This window comes from Bison bison, unplaced genomic scaffold (assembly GCF_000754665.1).
Source record: "Bison bison bison isolate TAMUID 2011002044 unplaced genomic scaffold, Bison_UMD1.0 scf7180017864197, whole genome shotgun sequence".
Classification (NCBI taxonomy): domain Eukaryota; kingdom Metazoa; phylum Chordata; class Mammalia; order Artiodactyla; family Bovidae; genus Bison; species Bison bison.
In genome coordinates, this window is record NW_011494769.1 from 1854598 (window position 1) to 1875094 (window position 20497).

The following is a 20497-nucleotide window of genomic DNA, read 5'->3' on the forward strand; positions in this document are numbered from 1 at the left end:
GGCATCACTGACTCAATGGACATGAGTTTGAGCAAGCTCCAGGAGTTGATGATGGACAGGGAAGCCTGGCATGCTGCAGTTCATGGGGTCACAAAGAGTCAGACACAACTGAGCAGAACTGAACTGATTTATTTGGTTGAGAAACGTATGTCATGTCTGTATCAAAGTATAGCTTCTCATTATGACTTTTAAAATCTGTGTTCAGATCAGAAGAAGTTGAGGTGAGTTCCTTGGTTTGCTGAATCTCTGGATAATAGCATTAGTTGATTTGGTTTGCTTTCAGAACACATGTAAATAGTATTATTGCAAGATAGTATTTTAGCTAGTAGCAGCTCCATTAGTATTATTTATAGTCAGAAACTATTGTCATGCGTTCTTCAAGAGTTCCTTTATCTCTGTGATGGAAGATTCCATTATGCTTATCCTTTATTAAGTGTTTAGTTCAGTGGCTCAGTCACGTCTGACTCTTTGCAGTCCTATGGACTGCAGCACGCCAGGCCTCCCTGTCCATCACCAACTCCCAGAGTTTACTCGAATTCATGTCCATTGAGTCAGTAATGCCATCCAACCATCTCATCCTCTGTTGCCCCCTTCTCCTCCTGCCCTCAGTCTTTCCCAGCAACAGGGTCTTTTCCAGTGAGCTGGCTCTTCGCATCAAGTGGCCAAAGTATTAGAGTTTCAGCTTCAGCATCAGTCCTTCCAATGAATATTTAGGACTGGTTTCCTTTAGGATTGACTGATTAGATCTCCTTGCAGTCCAAGGGACTCTCAAGAGTCTTCTTCAACACCACAGTTCAGAAGCAACATTTCTTTGGCACTCAGCCTTATGGCCCAACTCTCATTCATACATGACTGTTGGAAAAATCATAGCTTTGACTATATGGAGCTTTGTCAGCAAAGCGATGTCTCTGCTTTTTAATACACTATCTAGGTTTTTCATAGCTTTTCTTCCACAGAGCAAACATCTTTTAATTTCGTGGCTGCAGTCACTGTCTGCAGTGATTTTGGAGCACCAAAAAATAAAGTCTATCACTATTTCCATTTTTTCCCCCATCTGTTTTCCATGAAGTGATAGGACTGATGTCATGTTCTTAGCTTTTTAAATGTTGAGTTTTAAGCCAATTTTTCATTCTCCTCTTTCACCTTCATCAAGAGGCTCTTTTGTTCCTCTTCACTTTCTGCCATTAGGGTGGTATCATCTGCATATCTGCGGTTATTGATATTTCTCCTGGAAATCTTGATTCCAGCTTGTGGTTCATCCAGCCGGGTATTTTGCATAATGTACTCTGCATATAAGTTAAATAAGCAAGGTGATTATATACAGCCTTGACATACTCCTTTCATGATTTTGAACCAGTCCATTGTTACATGTCCAATTCTAACTGTTAATTTTTTTCCTGCATACAGGTTTCTCATGAGGCAGGTAAGGTGGTTTGGTATTCCCATCCCTTAAAGAATTTTCCACAGTTTGTTGTGATCCACACAGTCAAAGGCTTTAGCATAGTCAATGAAGCAGAAGTTTTTCTGGAATTCCCTTGTTTTTTCTATGATCCAATGGATGTTGGCAGTTTGATCTAGATATGTTAATTAATTTAATCCTCACAGTAACACCATGTAAGGGAAGATCCCCTGGAGAAGGAAATGGCAATCCACTCCAGCACTCTTGCCTGGAAAATCCCATGGACGGAGGAGCCTGATAGGCTACAGTCCATGGGGTCGCAAAGAGTCAGACACGGCTGAGCGACTTCACTTCACTTCATATATGATTGTTGTTTTTTTGTTTGTTTGGGGGCTTCCCTGTGTGGCTAAAGTTGTAAAGAATCTGCCTTCAGTGCACAATACCCAGGTTTGATCCCTGAGTTGGGAAGATCCTGAAGAAGGGAATGGCTGTGCACTCTAGTATTCTTGCCCGGAGAATTCCATGGACAGAGGAGCCCAGTGGGCTACAGTCCAAGGGGTCACGGAGTCGGACATGACGGAGCAGTTAACACAGACTCACACACACACACACACACACACATATAATATGTATGTATATCATACCATTTTATATATAAAGAAACTGAAAGTTGATTAACTCACTCCAAGTTGTCTGATAACTGGCAGAGTTGGAGTTAAAATCAAGCCTCACTGATGCTGAAGCTACTTTGCACCAAGCTTTGATTCCTCTCAGTCCTTTCTGATTTTTAGAGTGCCCTGTGAAAGGGAGACGTCATAATTGAATGAGAATCTTTAGAGAAAAGCAAGATAGAATCACCGAGATCAGAATTGTCCTTGAAAACCTGGGGTGTGCATGAGAACCTCAGTCTACAGAACAGTCACAGAGCAATAGGAAATGGTTGACAGTGGGGACAGGATGTTAGGTTATCTCCCAGTTTACCTAATTCCCCTTTTCCAATCACCATCCCCCCCACCACCGCCACCCCCGGATACGGAGAGAACATGGAAAGTGATTGCAGAGCTACTAAGAAATACGGGAATCGGGGGAGGCAATGCTGAGCCTGCATCATGGTAGAAGACCAGTTCCGGGAGAAGAGATCAGAATCCTAAGGCGAAAAGGAACTACTTAGGCAAAAGATGACCCCCAAATTTCCTAAAAGTTAGGGAGCTGCAGGAGGAATAGTAATTCCAAGCAATTCCATTGGAATTGAGGTTAAAGGATGAACAATAGGTGCTCTTGTTGAAAACAAATCTTGCTGGAGAAAACCAAGGAAAGAAGGTGCTACAAGCCACAGCCTCATCTTGATTGCAGATCCCTTACTGATTGGTCTCCAATGCAGTCTGAACAGGATTTGCTCCTTCTGGTGCATTCTTTTCTTATGTGGGTATGGTGACAGTTACTGCTGCAAGCAGAAAAGTTTAGTAGGCAGTGTGGTATATATGTCAGACCTGTGCCAGAGCTTGTTCTCACGGCGGCTCTGCAGATGCATTTCTTGGGTTACATAAAACATTGCTCATCTTTGTCTCATTTTTCTTTTCTGATGCACAAGTCAGCATGTTGAATTCATTGAACTAACTTGTGCATGTGGGCAGGGAGATTGGATTATGAAGTGTGTATTTCAAACAAATTGTGCAAAATGAAGTAACAAGCTAAGGCGCTCAGCCACTTCTTCAGTATTAAGCAAGTATGGGATTAGTAATGAGTGAAAGATTCAGATTTGAGGCCCTGAAAAAAAGCATGTTCGTTTTTTTATGTCTTTGATGTGAAGACATTTTTAAAACACAGACATTTAAAACACAGACATTCAAAAACATAAAACATTTCTGAAGAAATTTTTAAGTAAACATATTAAAGATCGCAACACACCCATATTCCCACCACCTAGAATTGTTAACATTCTGCCACATATTCTTTAAGATTTTATAATTGAAAATGAAATGTTGTGGATAAAAATGGAATTCTGTTTGACGTTTGTTGTTGGTGTTCAGTCGCTAAGTTGTGTCTGACTCTTTGCGACCCCACAGACTGCAGCACGCCAGGCTTCCCTGTCCTTCACTCTCTCTAGGAGTTTCCTCAGACTTATGTCCATTGAGGCAGTGATGCCATCCAACCATCTCATCCTCTGCCACCCTCTTCTCCTTTAGACATATCACCTCCCAAAGTCATTCTCTTCTTTCATCTTTCTAGCGATAACTTCTATCATGAAATTAGTCTCTTTCCAGTCTGCATGTAAGTATAAATAGATGTTTACATACAGGTGCAGGCATCTGTGAACAGTCTTTTGTGGGCACTACTCCCCAGCGTCTACACAAAGTAGCATAACGCACACACAGTAACAGCACTAGTGAACCTATGCTGCGTGGTTACATTGTGCCTGGAGCAGCGCTTTCTCAGTCCTTTCAGTGACTCAGCATAGCCCGAACTGTTGTTACCTCCTTTTCTAGGTGCACAGAGAGGTCACTTGCCCAGGGTCACACAGCTAATAAGTAGTGGGGCTGAGAATTAATCCCCACTCTAAGCCGGAATTAGTCCGGCTCTGGAGTTGAGCACTTGACCACCAGGCTGGATGGCCTCTTCACTCACTCACCCTTCAGAATCTGTCACTCTTTCAACATCATGTTTCTGATATCCACAATTGTCGTCCACAGATTTAGTTTATTCATTTTCACAGTTTTACTGTATTCTATTAAATGAATATAATATATAAGCATCACTGATGATCATTTTAAATCCACAGACGCAGAATAACTGGATCTAATTGGGTACCCGAGATATTTTCCAGTTGGACCTTTTTTTTTTTTTAATTTTATTTTATTTTTAAACTTTACATAATTGTATTAGTTTTGCCAAATATCAAAATGAATCCACCACGGGTATACATGTGTTCCCCATCCTGAACCCTCCTCCCTCCTCCCTCCCCATACCATCCCTCTGGATCGTCCCAGTGCACTAGCCCCAAGCATCCAGTATCGTGCATCGAACCTGGACTGGCAACTCTTGTCTCCAGCTATGCATATAATTGGCGAGTTGACTTCTAGGAAGTAGATTTCATCTATAAAAGATCTCAACTGGCATCCTTTTGAAACTTACTACTACTCTTCTGTGTTTTTGATGGGTTTCCCTGGTAGCTCAGATGGTAAAGCACCTGCCTACAATGCAGGAGACCCGGGTTCGATCCCTGGGTCAGGAAGATCCCCTGGAGAAGGAAACGGCAACCCACTCCAGTATTCATGCCTGGAAAATCCCATGGACTGAGGAGCCTGGTGGGCTACAATCCATGGGGTCGCAAAGAGTCGGACACGACTGAGCGACTTCTGTGTGTGTGTGTGCACTGTGCTTGGGCTTTCCAGATGGCTCAGTGGTAAAGAATCTGCCTGCCAGTGCAGGAGATGCCAAGACTCCAATTCAGTCCCTGGGTCAGGAAGATCCCCTGGAATAGGCAGTGGCAACTCCCTCCAGTATTCTTGCCTGTAGAATTCCATGGACAGAGGATCCTGATGGGCTACAGTCCGTGGGATTGCAGAGTTGGACACAACCGAGCACACACAGGACAACACAGTGCTTAAGACCTATAAAATGCAAACAGTGAAGGTTTCCATCTCACAGGGCTACTGGGAGAATTGAATGGCTTAATTCAAATAAAGCAGGGAGACTAGTACCTAGCAGACAGTAGGCACCCTGTAAATGTCAGCTGTTACTATTTGCTCTTATCATCTATCCTGTTCCTCTTGAACCTGATTATTAGGTTGTTTCAATTTTTCATTATTGCATATATTGCAACAATGAAAGCCCTGTGTCTAATTTTAAAATTTTCTTTTGGGTATCTCCCTAGAAGAGGAATGGATAGCTCATAGGGTATGTATGTGTTCAGTTTCACTTGATGCTGCCAAAGCTTGCTGTGTACATTCACACACCCTCATACATGTTTTGGGTTCCTATCACCCATTATTGTCCTCAATGTCAGTTGACATTCTCTGTTAGATTTGCCAATCTGATGGTTGAGAAATACTGCCGTGTTGAATTGATAAGCTGAGTAAGAAATAATGTCATGTTGTGGAATTGGGTTTTCAATAACAACTTTATTGAGATATGATTCACATGCTGTAAAATTTACCCTTTTGAAAGTGTTCAATTCAGTGGTTTTCCATATATTCACAAGGATCTGCAACCATCACTGATACCTAGTTTTAGGAGAAACCCCTTATTCATTAGCAGTCACTCCCACTTCTCCACTGCCCCCAGCCCCTGGCATTGCTAATCTACTTCATGTTTCTTTTATTTACCTACTCTGGACATTGCATGTAAATGGAATCATATAATATGTGGATTTTTGTAGCTGGCTTCTTTAATTTATCTTAAGAAAATGGATTTTTTAGGTTCATCCATGATGTAGCTTTCATTCAGCACTTCATTCCTTAATATGGCCCAGTACTTCATTCCTTAAAATATTCTGTTGTGTTAATATACTACCATTTGTTTATTCATTTATCAGCTAATGCAAAAATTTGGACTGTTTCTACTTTGGCTGTTTTAAATAATTTTAAATAATGCTATAAAAATTCATATGTATATTTTTATAGACAAATTTTCATTTTCTTGGGTATACATATATTAATATACCAAGTAGTGGAATTGCTGGGTCATATGCTAACTATGTTTAACATTTTGAAAAGCTGCCAAACTGTTTTCCAACGTGATTGTACCATTCTCTAGTTCCATCAGCAGTGTATAAGGATTCCAGTTTCTTCACATCCTCATCTCTATGCTTGTTATTGTCTTTCTTTTTAATTCTATCCATCCCTAGGGGCTAGGAGTGGTATCTCCTTGTGGTTTTGCTTTGTATTTTTCTGACTGATGATGTCGAGCTTCTTTTCATGTGCTTATGAGCCATCTGTCTTTGGAAAAATGTCTAGTTAAATATTTTGCCTATTTTTTAAGTTGGGTGATTTGTCTCTTTATTTGAGTTTGTAAGCTATCCATGTAATCTGAATGTAAGTCCTTTATCAGATACATGATTTACAAATATTTTCCCCATTCTGTAGGTTGGCTTTTGACTTTCTTGATGTGAACTGGTGGATTTTTTTTTTTTTTTTTCTGTGCTACATGGCTTGCAGGATCTTAGTTCTCCAAACAGGGATTGAACCAGAGCCCCTGACAGCCAGTGAAAGCACCAAGTCCTAACCACTGGACAGCCAGGGAACTCTCTGGTGGATTTTAATATTTGCAGTTTTGTATGTTTCTCCAAAATTTTAGTTTTTCAGATTGCCTTTATCCTGTCTGCTGATAGGATAAAGTGGTTCACAAGCCAGATAGCCTTGGGGTGTGCCCTTAGAGTACAGGGAGTCCATCCAGTATTCCATAGATCAGAAACTCTTACCTTGGTCACAAAAGCACAGATTTCCCAAGCAGATCTCAGTGAGCTTCTCAGTCAGTGAAGGAAGATCAGTTTTGATACCCAAGAGGAGATACCCTCACAGAGTCTGAATTTAATCATGAAAAGCACTGGAAAAGCCACCCCTTATATTTCAGACTGCTAACTGATTAATTCAGCAGCATTTGGATTTCTATTTAACCTGACCTTTTTCTTCTTTCTTTTTTTCTCCTCTTTTCTTTTCCTCCTGTCTCCTCCCCACTCCCTGTTTTGATTTCAGATTGAAAATGGCTCAGGAATCAGTCAGCAAGTTAACAGCAGAGAAGAAAGTGGAGACAAAGAAAATCAACCCCACGGCTAGTCTGGTGAGATGCATTTTTCATTATAACCTCAAGACTTTTCACTATACCTGAGGTGCACCCAGGAGTGGGCCTAAATTTAAAGGATGAAACTCAGAGGGATGAGTAGTGTATATATTCTCAGTTCCCATCCCAGGATACCACATGGTGAGAAAGGACATAGGTGAGGAGCAAAACCCAGCCCTGTGTGCTCTTCTAGCAAATTCAAACAGGGTCCTTTCCTGATAAACCAAATGTAGTCACTTGCCATTTCACACCCTTGCCCATTGCACCTCACACAAAGATCCCCTTCATCTCAAAGTACCCTTTTCCTGAACTTGTTGGAGAATTTTGCCCTCACCAGTTCCTTTTCCTTGTTAAAGAGAGGGGCAGGGAGTAGCCTCTTTTGCTAGTTGGTAAAACTGAGATGCAGAAAGATACAGCCTACCTAAGACCACTTCTCAGACTGCTGACTGGTCCCCTGATTGCTCGCCCTAGGATAGAAACTAGCAGACTAGTAGTGTGTCTTCCTAGCCAGGAAGGGAAGCTGTCCTCCACAGTCCCACTGGCAATACTGATCACAAGGAATCTCCACGATACAGTTGGAATAGCTGAATGGTTAGGAACCCAAGGTATAGAGGTTCAAGTCCCAGCTTAGCCACTTACTAGTTGTATTTTACCAGTTGTGAAGTTACTTCATTCTTCCCTAGTACTTTTGCCAGTTGCTTTAAATTCTTTGACCATCTAAGTGGTCAGTAAGTGAGACGATTTCTGTTAACCAACGACAGTGTTCTCCTAACAACCCTATCAGCAGCTCAGCAAATGTTGAATGAGAAATGGGGAAGTCAGGGCTATAGGACTTCATCAGGGACAGCCATGGTTGGCTTACAGAGCTCCTACCTGAATGGAAACGTTCTGTGCCCATTTGGTGGTGTATTTGGTACACTCATCTTTATGTGGTGTATCTATATTTTTGGTGGCAGTGGGCTCAACTCAGATTTTTGTCTTCTTCCCTCGTTATCCACTGCTCATTCCCCAGGCCTCTATCCTCTCATTTCTAGGGCATTTGGTACAACTCTATTCAGCATCATAGACCAACATTTGAGAAACATATCAAAATTTGAGAAAGGTGAAAATTTAGGAAAAGGAATAATAATAAACTCAATTTTGTCTCAAATAACAGAAGGAAAGACTGCGTCAGAAGGAAGCTAGCGTGAGCACCAACTAACACAGACACAGGAGAGCAGTGATGGTGAGGCATAGCACCCGCATGACCCTCTGTAACACCGGTGCTACAAGAAGCCCTCAAAAGATACGTCACTCAATGTTTATTTTGCTCATCTCTTTCCGAGAACCCTGTGCCTTCTTAAAGAAGCCCCTTGTTAAGCCATAGGAACAATGAAATGCTGCTGAAGAAGTATTTGAGAACTGTTTCTTCTAGAGGTCCAAAGTTCCTTCGCTACAAGACCAGAGAATTACCAAGATTTTTGAGTTTTTCTTTTTTTAAATCAGGGACCTCAAGCTTTCTAACCCAAGCATGATATATGTAAACTTGTGACAGAAGAAGAGATGGATTTTTTGTGACAGCTGCCTTGAGCAAGTTCAAGCCTTGATCTTTACAGTAATCAAGCCTGCTGGTTTGATTATTGATCTTAATTTTGATTCTATTGCAGCAAGATCCTGAAGCACCCTTCTTGCCAAAAATGTTGAGACTTACCAGAATTATTTTAAGAGGCCCAAGACTGTATGCCCCACACTCAAGAAATGGTTATTTTTTCATTGTTTTTCACGTGTTAGAAAGAACAGAACATGGAATTATACATGGATGGAGAAGGAGGTTAAATAGTCATAAACTTCTTTCTGGAGAACAAATTATAATACAGGTAGTTGGCATTAGCCATTTAGCAAGACCCATTCCTCTGTTTTCATATCAGTTCATTGAGGTTTCCTAGGCCACTAGGAATTCTCTACCCCTTATTTAAAAAACAAAAAACAAAAAAAAACTATGATAACTGAGCAGCAACAGACTTGGGGTCAAAGCATCTGCTTTGATGAGTGACCCAGTATCAGCCAGAGTTCATTTCACACCTCAAATCATCTATGAGTGGATACACCATGTTGAACTGCAGCTGAGCTGTACACCAGGTTCTGGGACTGAATGTGGCTGGACCTCTCCCATGAACCCTGGGAGGCAGTGTCTAGACAGGAGAGCAAATGCTACTTGGAGCTATTTATCATGACCTTGACTGACAGACATGTGACCTATGGTTGAAGCAGGGGGGTTTAATGTCCAAAAAAGAGAGGGTAGTAAAAAAGTTCTTTACATCAAAATGGGAAGAGGATGATTACATTGATATTGAATTTTGAGTTCAATAGGTAGTTTTTTCTGACCCTGGAAGCCCGTGTGATTACTGCCTCTAGAGTCACAGGAAAACCACCTTGTACCTCTCGCCACTCTCCTATGCTGTGAGAGGAGAAGAGAGGAGACTTGGGGTGAACTGAGGTAAGGATCAAAGCCTATCAGGTTTCAGTCTTGAAAGGAAAGAGGTCCAAGCTTTCTCCTCCCAACTGGTGGAAGACCATCTAGAGAAGAGCAGAAACCTTAACACACATCTGCTGGTCATGTGTGAGCTGCCCCTTGCCCCAGCATCTTGCCAGAATCCCTCACCTTGCCAGGTACCTGAGTGTCTATCCAGGACCTGCCTGCTAGTTATCAGCCCCCACAGGGACCCCATAATAGATACAGCCAATTACAGCAGCACCATATCCTAATACAATGCCCAGGAATGCAGAGTCAGGATCAAATCTAGTCACAAGGCCATATTCCTGCAGGTGCTAGCCAGTCTTTCTAATAATTTAAAAAAAAAAAAAGGAATGTAATAACATGGTTTGTTTTTTTTCCCCAAAAAAATAAAAGAATAAGACAAGCAAAACAGAAGAGCTGGTAAGAACTTATATGGCTAATAATAGTTGCTTGTGAGCAAGCCTTTCTTACTGCTTTCTTAGATTGTTTTTCTCTTCATTTTCACTTAATGGTGAGGACCTAAGAAATTCTTCAATTTGAAACAAATCCTACTTACAGCTACCCTGTACTCTGTGACAGTCCTTCTAGTATTAACGGACAAAAGAAAAAGCGCATGTTTTACCCACGCTCAAGTTGGATTTCATTATAGCAGACAGACCGGAATTTGGCAGTAAAATAAAACCTTTTCTAAAGAGCAAAGTTTGCCTACCTCTGTTGGGAAAACCTAGGGAGTCCAATGTACTGTTAATGTGTGAAGACACCGTGGCAGGATCCCCATGACTCACCCAATTTGCATCCTGCATTCGGCATCTGGACACCCCTCCCAAGTCCGCATGTGGACTGCAGTGCGACGGTGCCCTCATTTGTAACTTGACCTGATGCTTGGTAAAAGTTCACAAGACTTTGTCCAAGGTGGATCATCTTAAACAACCCAGAGGCCCTGAGAGAATCACCTATCCAATATGCAGCTGAGATTGTGTTAACTACAGCAGGTGTCACTAAACTTTTCATGAGTAAGTAGTTGGGGTATGTTAAGTAGTTGGGGTATGGTGAGTAGTTAGCAGCTGGGGCATGTCTGGCTGTTCTTAGCCCAGCCCTGCCTGCACAAGAGGGACAGTGGCCAGTATTTCTACCCTGCATTTAACCAGACATATTTGACTCACTAATCAGACTCAGAGAAACCTTAACTTATAACAACATCATCTCTGCCTAGTTAAGATTCATTAAAGCTGAGGGCACAGTGGATAGCAGTTCAGATTCTTGCATAACCTGCATAATCATCAAGCACACAAGTATATCATATATGACATAAAAGCATTATATAAACATGTTAGGTGAAAAACAGGCCTATGAAGTATTGAGGATCAAGTGAGGCGGAGGTGTGCTATATGGTTTTTTAACCCAAGAGGCAGTTTATGGGCGGAGACACGGTGAAGGGAAAAGGTAGCCAAGAAGAAATGAATGATATGATGATAGGCAAGGCCCAGGAGTCACAGGTGATACACCTGCTGCTCAGAAGTTACCTTTTGAATCCTTGGGTTGATGTCTATGAAATCTCTTTAAACATTCATTGCAACTACCCAGGAACTATGGAGGAAAAAGTGAAATCTGGGAAGTAGAATAAAGAGATCCAGTCATGCTCTTCCATCTTTAAATGTTTTAGCCAAAACAGTGGGCAACATGATGAGAAACTGGATGCCAGATTGGACCCCGGTCTTCAGTCCTCTTTTCTTCCCGGTAAGAATAGTGTACGCTGCACACCTGCTCAGCCGCTCTTAGGCACGTCCTTTTCTCATAAGTACCGTAAGGAAAGGCATTTCCCAAATGCTCATATGCTGCTGGTGGAGAAATTAAAGGAAGGAATAAAACTCTTTGGTAGTATTCAGCAAGGTGAAGAAGTCATTGGTACAGTCCTTCCAAGACTGTGATCAGATGTATCAAAAGATATGTAAGTGTATTTTTGGTAAAGATTTGCTTGTTGGACTGGGATTACACATCTCTCTCTCTAGATTATACCATCTGCATGGGGAAATTTTAATTTTACTTCTTTGTTGGACAACATATTTTATTTCTATTTCATTCTTGCCTGGTGTCACTAACATAGATCATTGCACACGGCAGACAGTACCTAGTCAGCCAGAATATGAAAGGGAATTAGCGTTGCAGACCTGTGGGCTCTTTCCCAATAACCAGACTGTAACACTGACATGGGAACTTCATTCCCTGATGTTCTAAATTGGTCTGTTTTGTAGTACTGCCACCCTTGCCAAACAAAGATAAAACCAAATTGGAGCTTTCTGTGTGAAGAGGAGGAAGAAATCAAAAAAAAACATAGCTTTTACCCCCAAAATAACTGATGCAAATATCAAATATCCAATTCTATAATTAGTTTAAATAGTCTAAAAATTGCTAACAAGAACTCTCCACTAGGTTTGAGCTTCATTTTTCTTTGATCTTGCCCGTTCTCATCATTTAAAAACAAAAAGACCAAAAGGTAGAAGGGGAAAAGAAGCATCAGCAGATTTGGAAGTCAACAAATTAATTAGTTCCTGAATCACAAAAGAAGGACATATTGTGAAACCCGGTGTTGTAGAGGTCCTAAGCGTATAAGAATTTGAACAGCTGTGAAGACTGATGAGTGTGGACAAAGTAAAGCTCTTAACTGCCCACTTGAGACTTCAGCCTAAACCAGGCAATTTTCATAGTGGGTTCAAGAGAGTGAAGTATTGCTCTGAACAATTTATTTTTGGAAAAATCACATACAAAGAGAAGTGGTATGTAGAGAAAGAAGTGTTAGACAATTAAAATTTCCTTTCTCTGATTCTCTTGTAAGAGCAGTTCATAAATGGATGGACCATCCAGAAAAGCATGAATACCACACTTCATATATCAGGTTTTTACCATAGAAACACAGCTAAAGAGGGTGGACTGAATAAAGAAATGAACTTTCATTCAAGTCAGCTACTTTGTTATCATAAAGAAATCTACAAGAGAAACAAGTCTGTGCAGACAAGTTTACAGTATTTGAAATGAATGGCTAGTTTTTAACTTTTCCAAAATGTAAATAACTTTGTTGAACATATTTCCATTTTCCAGCTATGGAGAGAGACAGTCTGGCTGGTCGGAACCTTGTCTGTTATTGGTGCAGAAGTCATTTAAAGGCACCTTTTGGCACAGGCCTCAGCAGGTCTGGCTCCTTGAGACGCACATAACTGTATTTATAACTCCATTAGTGACTGAATCCAGGCATCACTGGGCTCAGTTACACCGCTGTATGTGACTCGGAGGCTCATTTTGTGTCATGTCTGCAAACCCATCGGTTGTTGACACCTTGTTAGAGGCATTGAAGTTTAGTTTCACAGTTCTTCATTTCCCCTCCCAGGGAGCAGGCAATCTACCAGACCCTCCCAGATCAGTGCTTTGCTGGGAAGTAGTGAATTCCAGAGTATTATTAACATGTCAGACTGGAAGCCAGTTCAGTAGTTTTATTTCTTGCAAGACCCTTAATCAACCCTGTGATATAAACTTAGCATTTGAGAAGTTTTTGTAGTTGACAGCTGACCTGGAAATGTGAAGATATGCAAGTATCAGCAAGGTGTCTCTGTCTCTTAAGGTGCCCATGAGGTTCCTACCAATGAAGAGATTAGAGGGGCAAAGCCGCATCTAGTAGGTCAGACTGTCCTCACTGGAGCTTCTGGATTCATTACCTCTCCACCCCCAGCTCCTCTCTCAGTCATCCTGGTGATAAATAGTAACATAGAGGACCTTTTTCTTCTCGTCCTCCCTTCTCTGATACGATGGTTCACTTTAGCCAGAGCTCAAACTCATTCTTGCGTATTATGTCTCTAGAGTACTTGTTCATGAATATCTTCTTCATGCTATAATCTGGGAAAGACTGGTTTAATCTCAAGTTTTTATATAGAGTGGTAGCTAGAGCCATTATTTTACATTCCATCTCATATAACTTTCTATTTTTCAATATTTTCTTAAATATACTAAGAATCGCCATTGTATCTCCTTTTCTGAAAGCTTATTCATAGACTTCTGTGGGCTGTTGTTTTTGTTTTTGTTTTAATGCTTTGTGTGAAATTCAGTAGCGCTGGGTGAGCAAAATGCAAATGAGCCCAATTTCCCACAGCAATTTGGCCTTCTTCTCCATGGAATAAGCAACCTTCTACCACCCTTAAGCTGTTTTGTAGGCTGTTTGCCTAAATTCTACCTGTGCAGACACCAAGGGGTTCTTCTGTCTTTGAAGCTGTTAAGAATGTCTTAAAAGAGAATGAGTACTTCTCCCCATATATAGTGTGAGCTGGCAGTGTTTTATAGTTAGTATATCAAGTAAGAAATCTAATGTTTTCAGGCATGCATTCCCAGAGGTCTATCAACATCTTTGGCAAAATTATACATACTTTCTTTCCCTGTTCTCTTCTAAGACTTGCTTCCATTCTTGTCTCATGAAACAAATGTATTTTTGTTTATTCACCTGGGTCAGCTTTCTAGAATGAGAGGCTAGTCCCATGGACCACTGAGTATAAAGGAAGTTACCCTCCACTGCCCCATGACGTGGTTGATAGGTGTGTTTAGGAATGCAAAGCTTTCTGGGATATCTTGGGATGGATTTTTGAATTCCAGGTTTCCATGACGTATATAAAATTGGGTACATAGCATACAAAGATTATACTGTCGTCCCCATAAGAGATTAAGAGCTTTATAATCTATACATCTTAGATAGATGTCAGCAAACTGTAAGTAGCTCATTTTACCCCCTTTGTTCTTGGCAACTTGTTCGTATCTATAATCTTATTCCTTCATATCTGACCACCAAGGCATGAAGTGTCAACCCACTCATATCGCCCCCTGCAAAATCCTCTAAAGATGTCCATTTCCTTTAGAAACAAATCCATGGGTAAGAGGGGAAAGTCTAGTGACCATTCTCTTAGCCCAGGGTGTCACACATGGGATTTTGGGCTAAGTCCATACCAAATATTAATTTTACAATTTTTTAATTTCTCAAGATGCAAATAATGTGATTATTATTAATAGGATGTAAAATCTTTGAAGAACATAAGCATTAAGAAAAAAGGACTTCTCTTTAAAGAAACAATCGAAGATATTCCTCAAAAGACAGAAACTTTTAAAATTAGAAATTGAATAATTTTTAAGATTCTTTGGAGAAAATATGTCATTGATTCATCATAGTCTTTTCCTTCTCGTTGAGTTTTAATTTAGACTAGCATGGGAAGCAGAGTGCCCCTGGACTTTGATTTAGGGGATCGTGCTTTGGCCTGGAAAGTCAGTACTGGCCTGCATGCCCAGAACCCAAATGAAGTCAGTCAGTGTCCTAATGAGAATCAGGCCTAACAGAAATGTAAATTATTTCAAGACCTTTAGGGTTTAATTTTCTTAGCAACACCCTTGACCCTGTTTCCTAAAATTAATTTGATCCATGCAGTTATGTGTCTTCATTTGGTGTTATGAGATTGCAAGCAATGGGATGATGGAGAAAAATAGACAGTAGAAAAGGAAAATTTGAACAAGGCCAGGGTGTAATGTTTTGCTGATATAATGCATTGTTAGGGAGCTGGTGACTGTTGCCATGGTTGTATCATGGGCAGCCTTTCAACAGAAGCTCAGGGCATATGTATGAGGGCAGTGGGAGTGCCCAGTATCTCCTATTGGTCCATGCTTGACAGTGTGCTGGAAAAGCAGATACATACCAGTGGACTGGCCTGTGCTTGCTGAAATAACTTCATTGAATTTCAGATTAATTTCCATGGGATCAGTTATCCATGAACCTTCCTGTTTCCTCACTGCCTGTTTAAAATTCATTTTGGCATCAAGCTTCATTTCATTTTTCTCCTTTCAGTACTTCTGCATTGTGTCCCCTTCCTTCACATCCTACAGTGACATTTGCCTCGCTTTACTGTTTCTCCAGGACCCAGCTTTCTGTCCCTCTTTCCCCCACAGACACCTGAAGTGCCCCTGAGCCCTCACTCCATCGCCCCACACCCATGCTCCATCCCCCAGCCCTGTGGACAGGGAGCTCGGCTGTCACCAAGAGAGACACAGCCTTGTGACTGCTTCTTGTTAATGTCAGCACCACCTCATCACTTAAGCAAAGAGGGAAAAATCCATAAAAGAGATGGAAAATACATTTCTTTTTTTATTATTATTCTACTTTATTTTAAGAGGCTTGAGAAGAGGGGTGGTTCCAGTCCTTCTCAGTTTCCCAGAGAGTTTTACTTTACAACTGTCTAAGGAAGGACCATTCTTTTGATAAATGTATAAATCAGCCCAGGTCACCAGCTATGATGCGTAAGACTCCAGTGTTGAATCTCTGTGCTGCTGGACAAAGTGACTAAATTCTGTGCAAATATTTTGAATCATAGGCTTTTTATTGCCCCTCGGTTCTTACTACTACTCATGAGTCAAACATCTTCACGAAGCTGGGTCAGGATGTTGACAATTTGTGGTTATTTTCAGATCAACAGTAACTTACCCTCTTGAAAGCACTTAAAAAGAAAGTTAAGCGTATCTTAAATATTCAACCATTTGACCTGGAAAAAAGTTGGCTTTTCTGTTTAATTATTAGACCAATCTGTAGATGTAATCTTAAAGGGTTTTTTATGCAATAATGAAGACAGTTTGAGAAATGAGAAGGCACTTTAAAGACGTGAGACCTTGTATTATACACTCGTGGATATTTTTTAATAAGCTAATTGGATTCAGGTATTTTTTTCCCTTTAAATTTTTAAAAATATGTATTTCTAATTTTTTTGCATATTTAATTTTGTCAAAACTGAGAAATGCTCGCTAGTTGAACTTGTAAATGTTATTTGCAAACCAAATAAAGTATTTATTTTTAAAAAGAAAAGGTGAAGGAATCAATACGGATTTGTACATAATGAATATATGTGTGTGTGTGTGTATGTTTTTCCTTCCTGACACTACTTGGTCCTCACATCAATTGTATTTTTGTACACAGTGTATATATATTGGTTAGAAAATGTAGATTGTCTGTTCAAAGACTTCTGTCTCTGATAGATTATATTTATCCTACTGTTGATACCTCTCTTAATTTGTTTTAAGAGATAGAATTCTATTTTTTTGGAACTTGCAGAGAACTGCATTCATGGCTTCCAATTGTAAATATGCTAGGGTATTTTAATAAATTCTGGTTTCATGTCTGTCTGGTGTGCAGTACAGATCTGTTTCCACGAGGCATTTAAGATAGTATCCCAGCAGTGCTATAATGTGGAGAATACAATCATTTCTAACTTGCCTTACTGCTTGAGGGTAGCATTACTGCTGAACTACAAAAGCTGGATCTCGGTAAGGCCATCATCTGCATTTTCTTTTTTCTCCTCTGTCCTCCACACCAACAGTGGGAAATCTGGCTAGGCATTCAAGGCTAACACCAAACAGGCAAACCCAGCCGAGCATGGTCTCAACCGTACTGACCTGAAAGCAACTCTGCTTCAACATAAATTGCCCAAGGTTGGGTGTGGGGTGGAGAACCACAAGGATTGGTGACTTTGTGTTATGAATTGGTAGAGTATGGAAACAGAACAGAAATATAATCGTATTTTAACACTAAATACAACATTCAAATTCTTTTCAGGCAGATGATAAGATAAATGCAGGTATTTATGAAAAAACTAAAAGACTTTCAGCAAAACACTGCTCTGTGAAATAGAAGAGCAGTCTTTGTGATTGCATGTTTAACTGATTCATTTGTTCGGTATACTTGAATGCCATGCACTCTTGAGTTCTAGAAGTTTGCTGAAATATGCCCTAATGGGTTTAATGAACACACATAGTTATCATCTGGGGAGACATTTTATCACTAGGAGAGCTTTAAAATCAGAGTCATAGAGCTGCAAAAATCTTCAGACACTGGATAAAAATCTCCATTTCACAGAGTTGAAAACCACTGTAATTCAAGGGACTTGTTGAAAGTTATACTCAGCATTAGTAAATACATCAAGACTAGAATCCACATCTCTTGACCCTAAGGCCAAAGCCCTTCTACCTGCTCAACTCATTCATCACATTAAGTTCTTTTCTTCAAAAGACCCCATTATGGAGAAATGTTCTAGAACTGTTGTTTGGAAAGTAGGGTCCAAATGCTCCTAAGGGTTTGGAGAAACCATTATTAAAGTTGTACCTTGAATTAAAGTACTTAGTAGAGGTTGAAGACTTCTGTGTCATAAAGACCTAGGAAAAATATTCCACCTTAGGAAGAATCTCCTCTTTGATTTACTGAGATTTACTCTCCCTTGCAGAGCATAGTGGTACCTGTTGAATTTTTAAGTATACATATTTGCCTATTCTTTAAATACTCCAGGTATGCCAATGGTCCAACTAATAGGCCATAAATTCCTGGGACTAACTATTCCCCTTTAGAGTCTAGCTGTCTCCTTTCACCTGGATATGATGTATTCATGGAAATAAGACATTAATGTTGGCCTGCACCAGCCACGCCTGCTTGTATGCCTCTAAGTCTTCTCCAGGTAAGGTTTGCTTCATGCCCATCATTGTGTGAGGACGAAAGGTAAGATAAGGTAACGTTATAGTTATCAACTGCTGCATAACAAAATACCCCCAAATTCAGTGTTAATAAACCATAATCACTTATTTTTCATGGTTCTTGTTAGTTTGAGAAGAACTCAACTGGACAGTTCTCACTTGGAATCTCATATTGTTTTAGTGCTGTATCCATTGGGTCTGCAGTCATCTGGATGGTTGGAACATAAGCCTTCAAGGTGGCTGACTCACTTGGCTGCCAAACTGTTGGTGGCTCTAGGCTGGGGGCCTCAGGGCCTTTGTCTCTACAGGTCTGCTTGAATGTCCAAGGTGAAATAGGTAGTATTTTCTTTGACCAAGGCTTTAAAGTTACTTTCATTGTATCTATTGATTGAGGCATTTATGAAGTTCTTCCCATGGAATGGACAAAAAGGACTCACTTCCTGATGGAGGAATGTCAATACTATAGGAAGAGCTTATGAGATGAGAAATTTATTGGTACAACCATTTTTGGATAATACAGTTTGCCTCAGTAACTTGCCCTGTTCTTTCCATTTGGTTTTATTCCTATTTTTGTTGTAAAATTAAATTTCAGATTATTTTCAAAATTTTCCCTACTTGTTTTCCCCACATCTTCTCTCTGCCCGCCTATCACAGCACAGAAATGTTTGTCTTACTCCTCTGAATGCAGGCATTCTCTCCCATTACTATTGAAGTATAGTTGATTTACAATATCGTGTTAGTTTCAGGTGTGCAACATAGTGATTCAGCATTTTTGCAGATTATATTGCATTATAGATTATTAGATAATGTGCTATACCTTAAATCCCTTTTGCTTATCTATTTTAAATTTTTAAAAATATGTATTTGGCCACGTCAGGCCTTAGTTGCACATCTTTATTGTGTCACGTGAGATCTCTTGTTGCGGGGCATGCGCTCACAGGCTTAGCTGCTCCATGGCACGTGGGACCTTCGTTCCCCAATTAGGGATCAAATCCACGGCCCCCGAATTGGAAGGCAGATTCTTAGCCACGGGACCACCACTTACCTATTTTATATACAATAGTTTATATTTATCAATTCCGTAACCCTAATTTGTCCTTCTCCCACCTTCCTTCTCCTCTTTGCAACCACAAGTTTGTTTTCTATGCCAGTGAGTCTCTTTCTGTTTTGTGTATACACTTATTTTGTATTCTTGTTTAGATTTCACATAAAGTTATACAATATTTGTCTTTCTCTGTTGGACTTATTTCACTAAGCAGAATATTCTCTAGGTCCATCTATGTTGCTGCAAATGGGACTATTTCATTCTTTTTATGGCTGAATAATATTCCATTATGTGAAATATTTTTTTAACCCAGTCATCTGTTGATGGCATTTAGGTTGCTTCCATGTCTTGGCTATTGTAAGTAGTGCTGCTATGAACATTGGAGTGCATGTATCATTTCAAATTTTTCATTTTTTCCAGATATACACCCAGGAGTGGAATAGCTGGATCATAAGGTAGCTCCATTTTAGTTTTTTAAGGAACCTCCATATTATTTTCCATAGTAGCTGTACCAATTTATATTCCTACCCCAGTGTACAAGGGTCCCCTTTCCTCCACATCCTCCCCAACATTTATTTGCAGAGTTTTTGATGACAACTATTCTGACCAGTTTGAGGTGTTATATCACTGTTAATTTGCATTTTTCTTGTAATTGCAATATCGAGCATTTTTTCATGTACCTACTGATCATGTGTATGTCTTTTTTGGAAAAATGTCTATTCAAGTCTTATCCCCATTCTTTGATTGGAATTGTTTTTAATGTTCAGTTTGTGAGCTGTCTGTGTATTTGGGGTATTAAGTTCTTGTCAGTCATATCATTTGCAAACATTTTATCCCATTCCGTAGGTTGTATTTTCCTTTTTAAAGGCTTCCTTTGCTGTGCAAAGTCTTTTGATTAGGTTCTATTTGTTTATTTTTGCTTTTATTCCCTTTGCCTTGGGAGACTGATCCAAGAAAATATTGCTACAATTTATGTCAAAGAGGTTTAGCCTATGTTCTCTTTCAGGAGTTTTATGGTTTCAGGTCTTCCATTTAGGTCTTTAAAACCATTTTGAGTTTATTTTTTGTATATGGTGTGGTGTGGGGAAATGTTGTAATTTTATTGTTTTACATGTGGCATTCAGTTTTAAGAAGACACTTGTCTTTACCCCAATAAATATTCTTGCCTCCTTTGTCATAGATGAATTGACCATAGGTACATGGGTTTATTTCTGTGATATTCTGTTCCCCTGATATATGTATCTTTTTT

General features: G+C 40.0%; 1 protein-coding gene across 1 annotated transcript in view; it reads left to right on the top strand.

Annotated features, from left to right (window-relative positions):
- Nucleotides 1–10368, top strand: part of FMN1 (formin 1) — a 340200-nt gene extending 329832 nt beyond the window's left edge. Inside the window, exons 18-19 of the mRNA XM_010844210.1 lie at nt 7093–7177; nt 8334–10368. Of these exons, the coding sequence (XP_010842512.1) occupies nt 7093–7177; nt 8334–8378 (130 nt within the window). The 3' untranslated portion in view covers nt 8379–10368. The remainder of the gene's footprint in view (nt 1–7092; nt 7178–8333) is intronic.
- The last annotated feature ends 10129 nt before the right edge of the window (nt 10369–20497 follow it).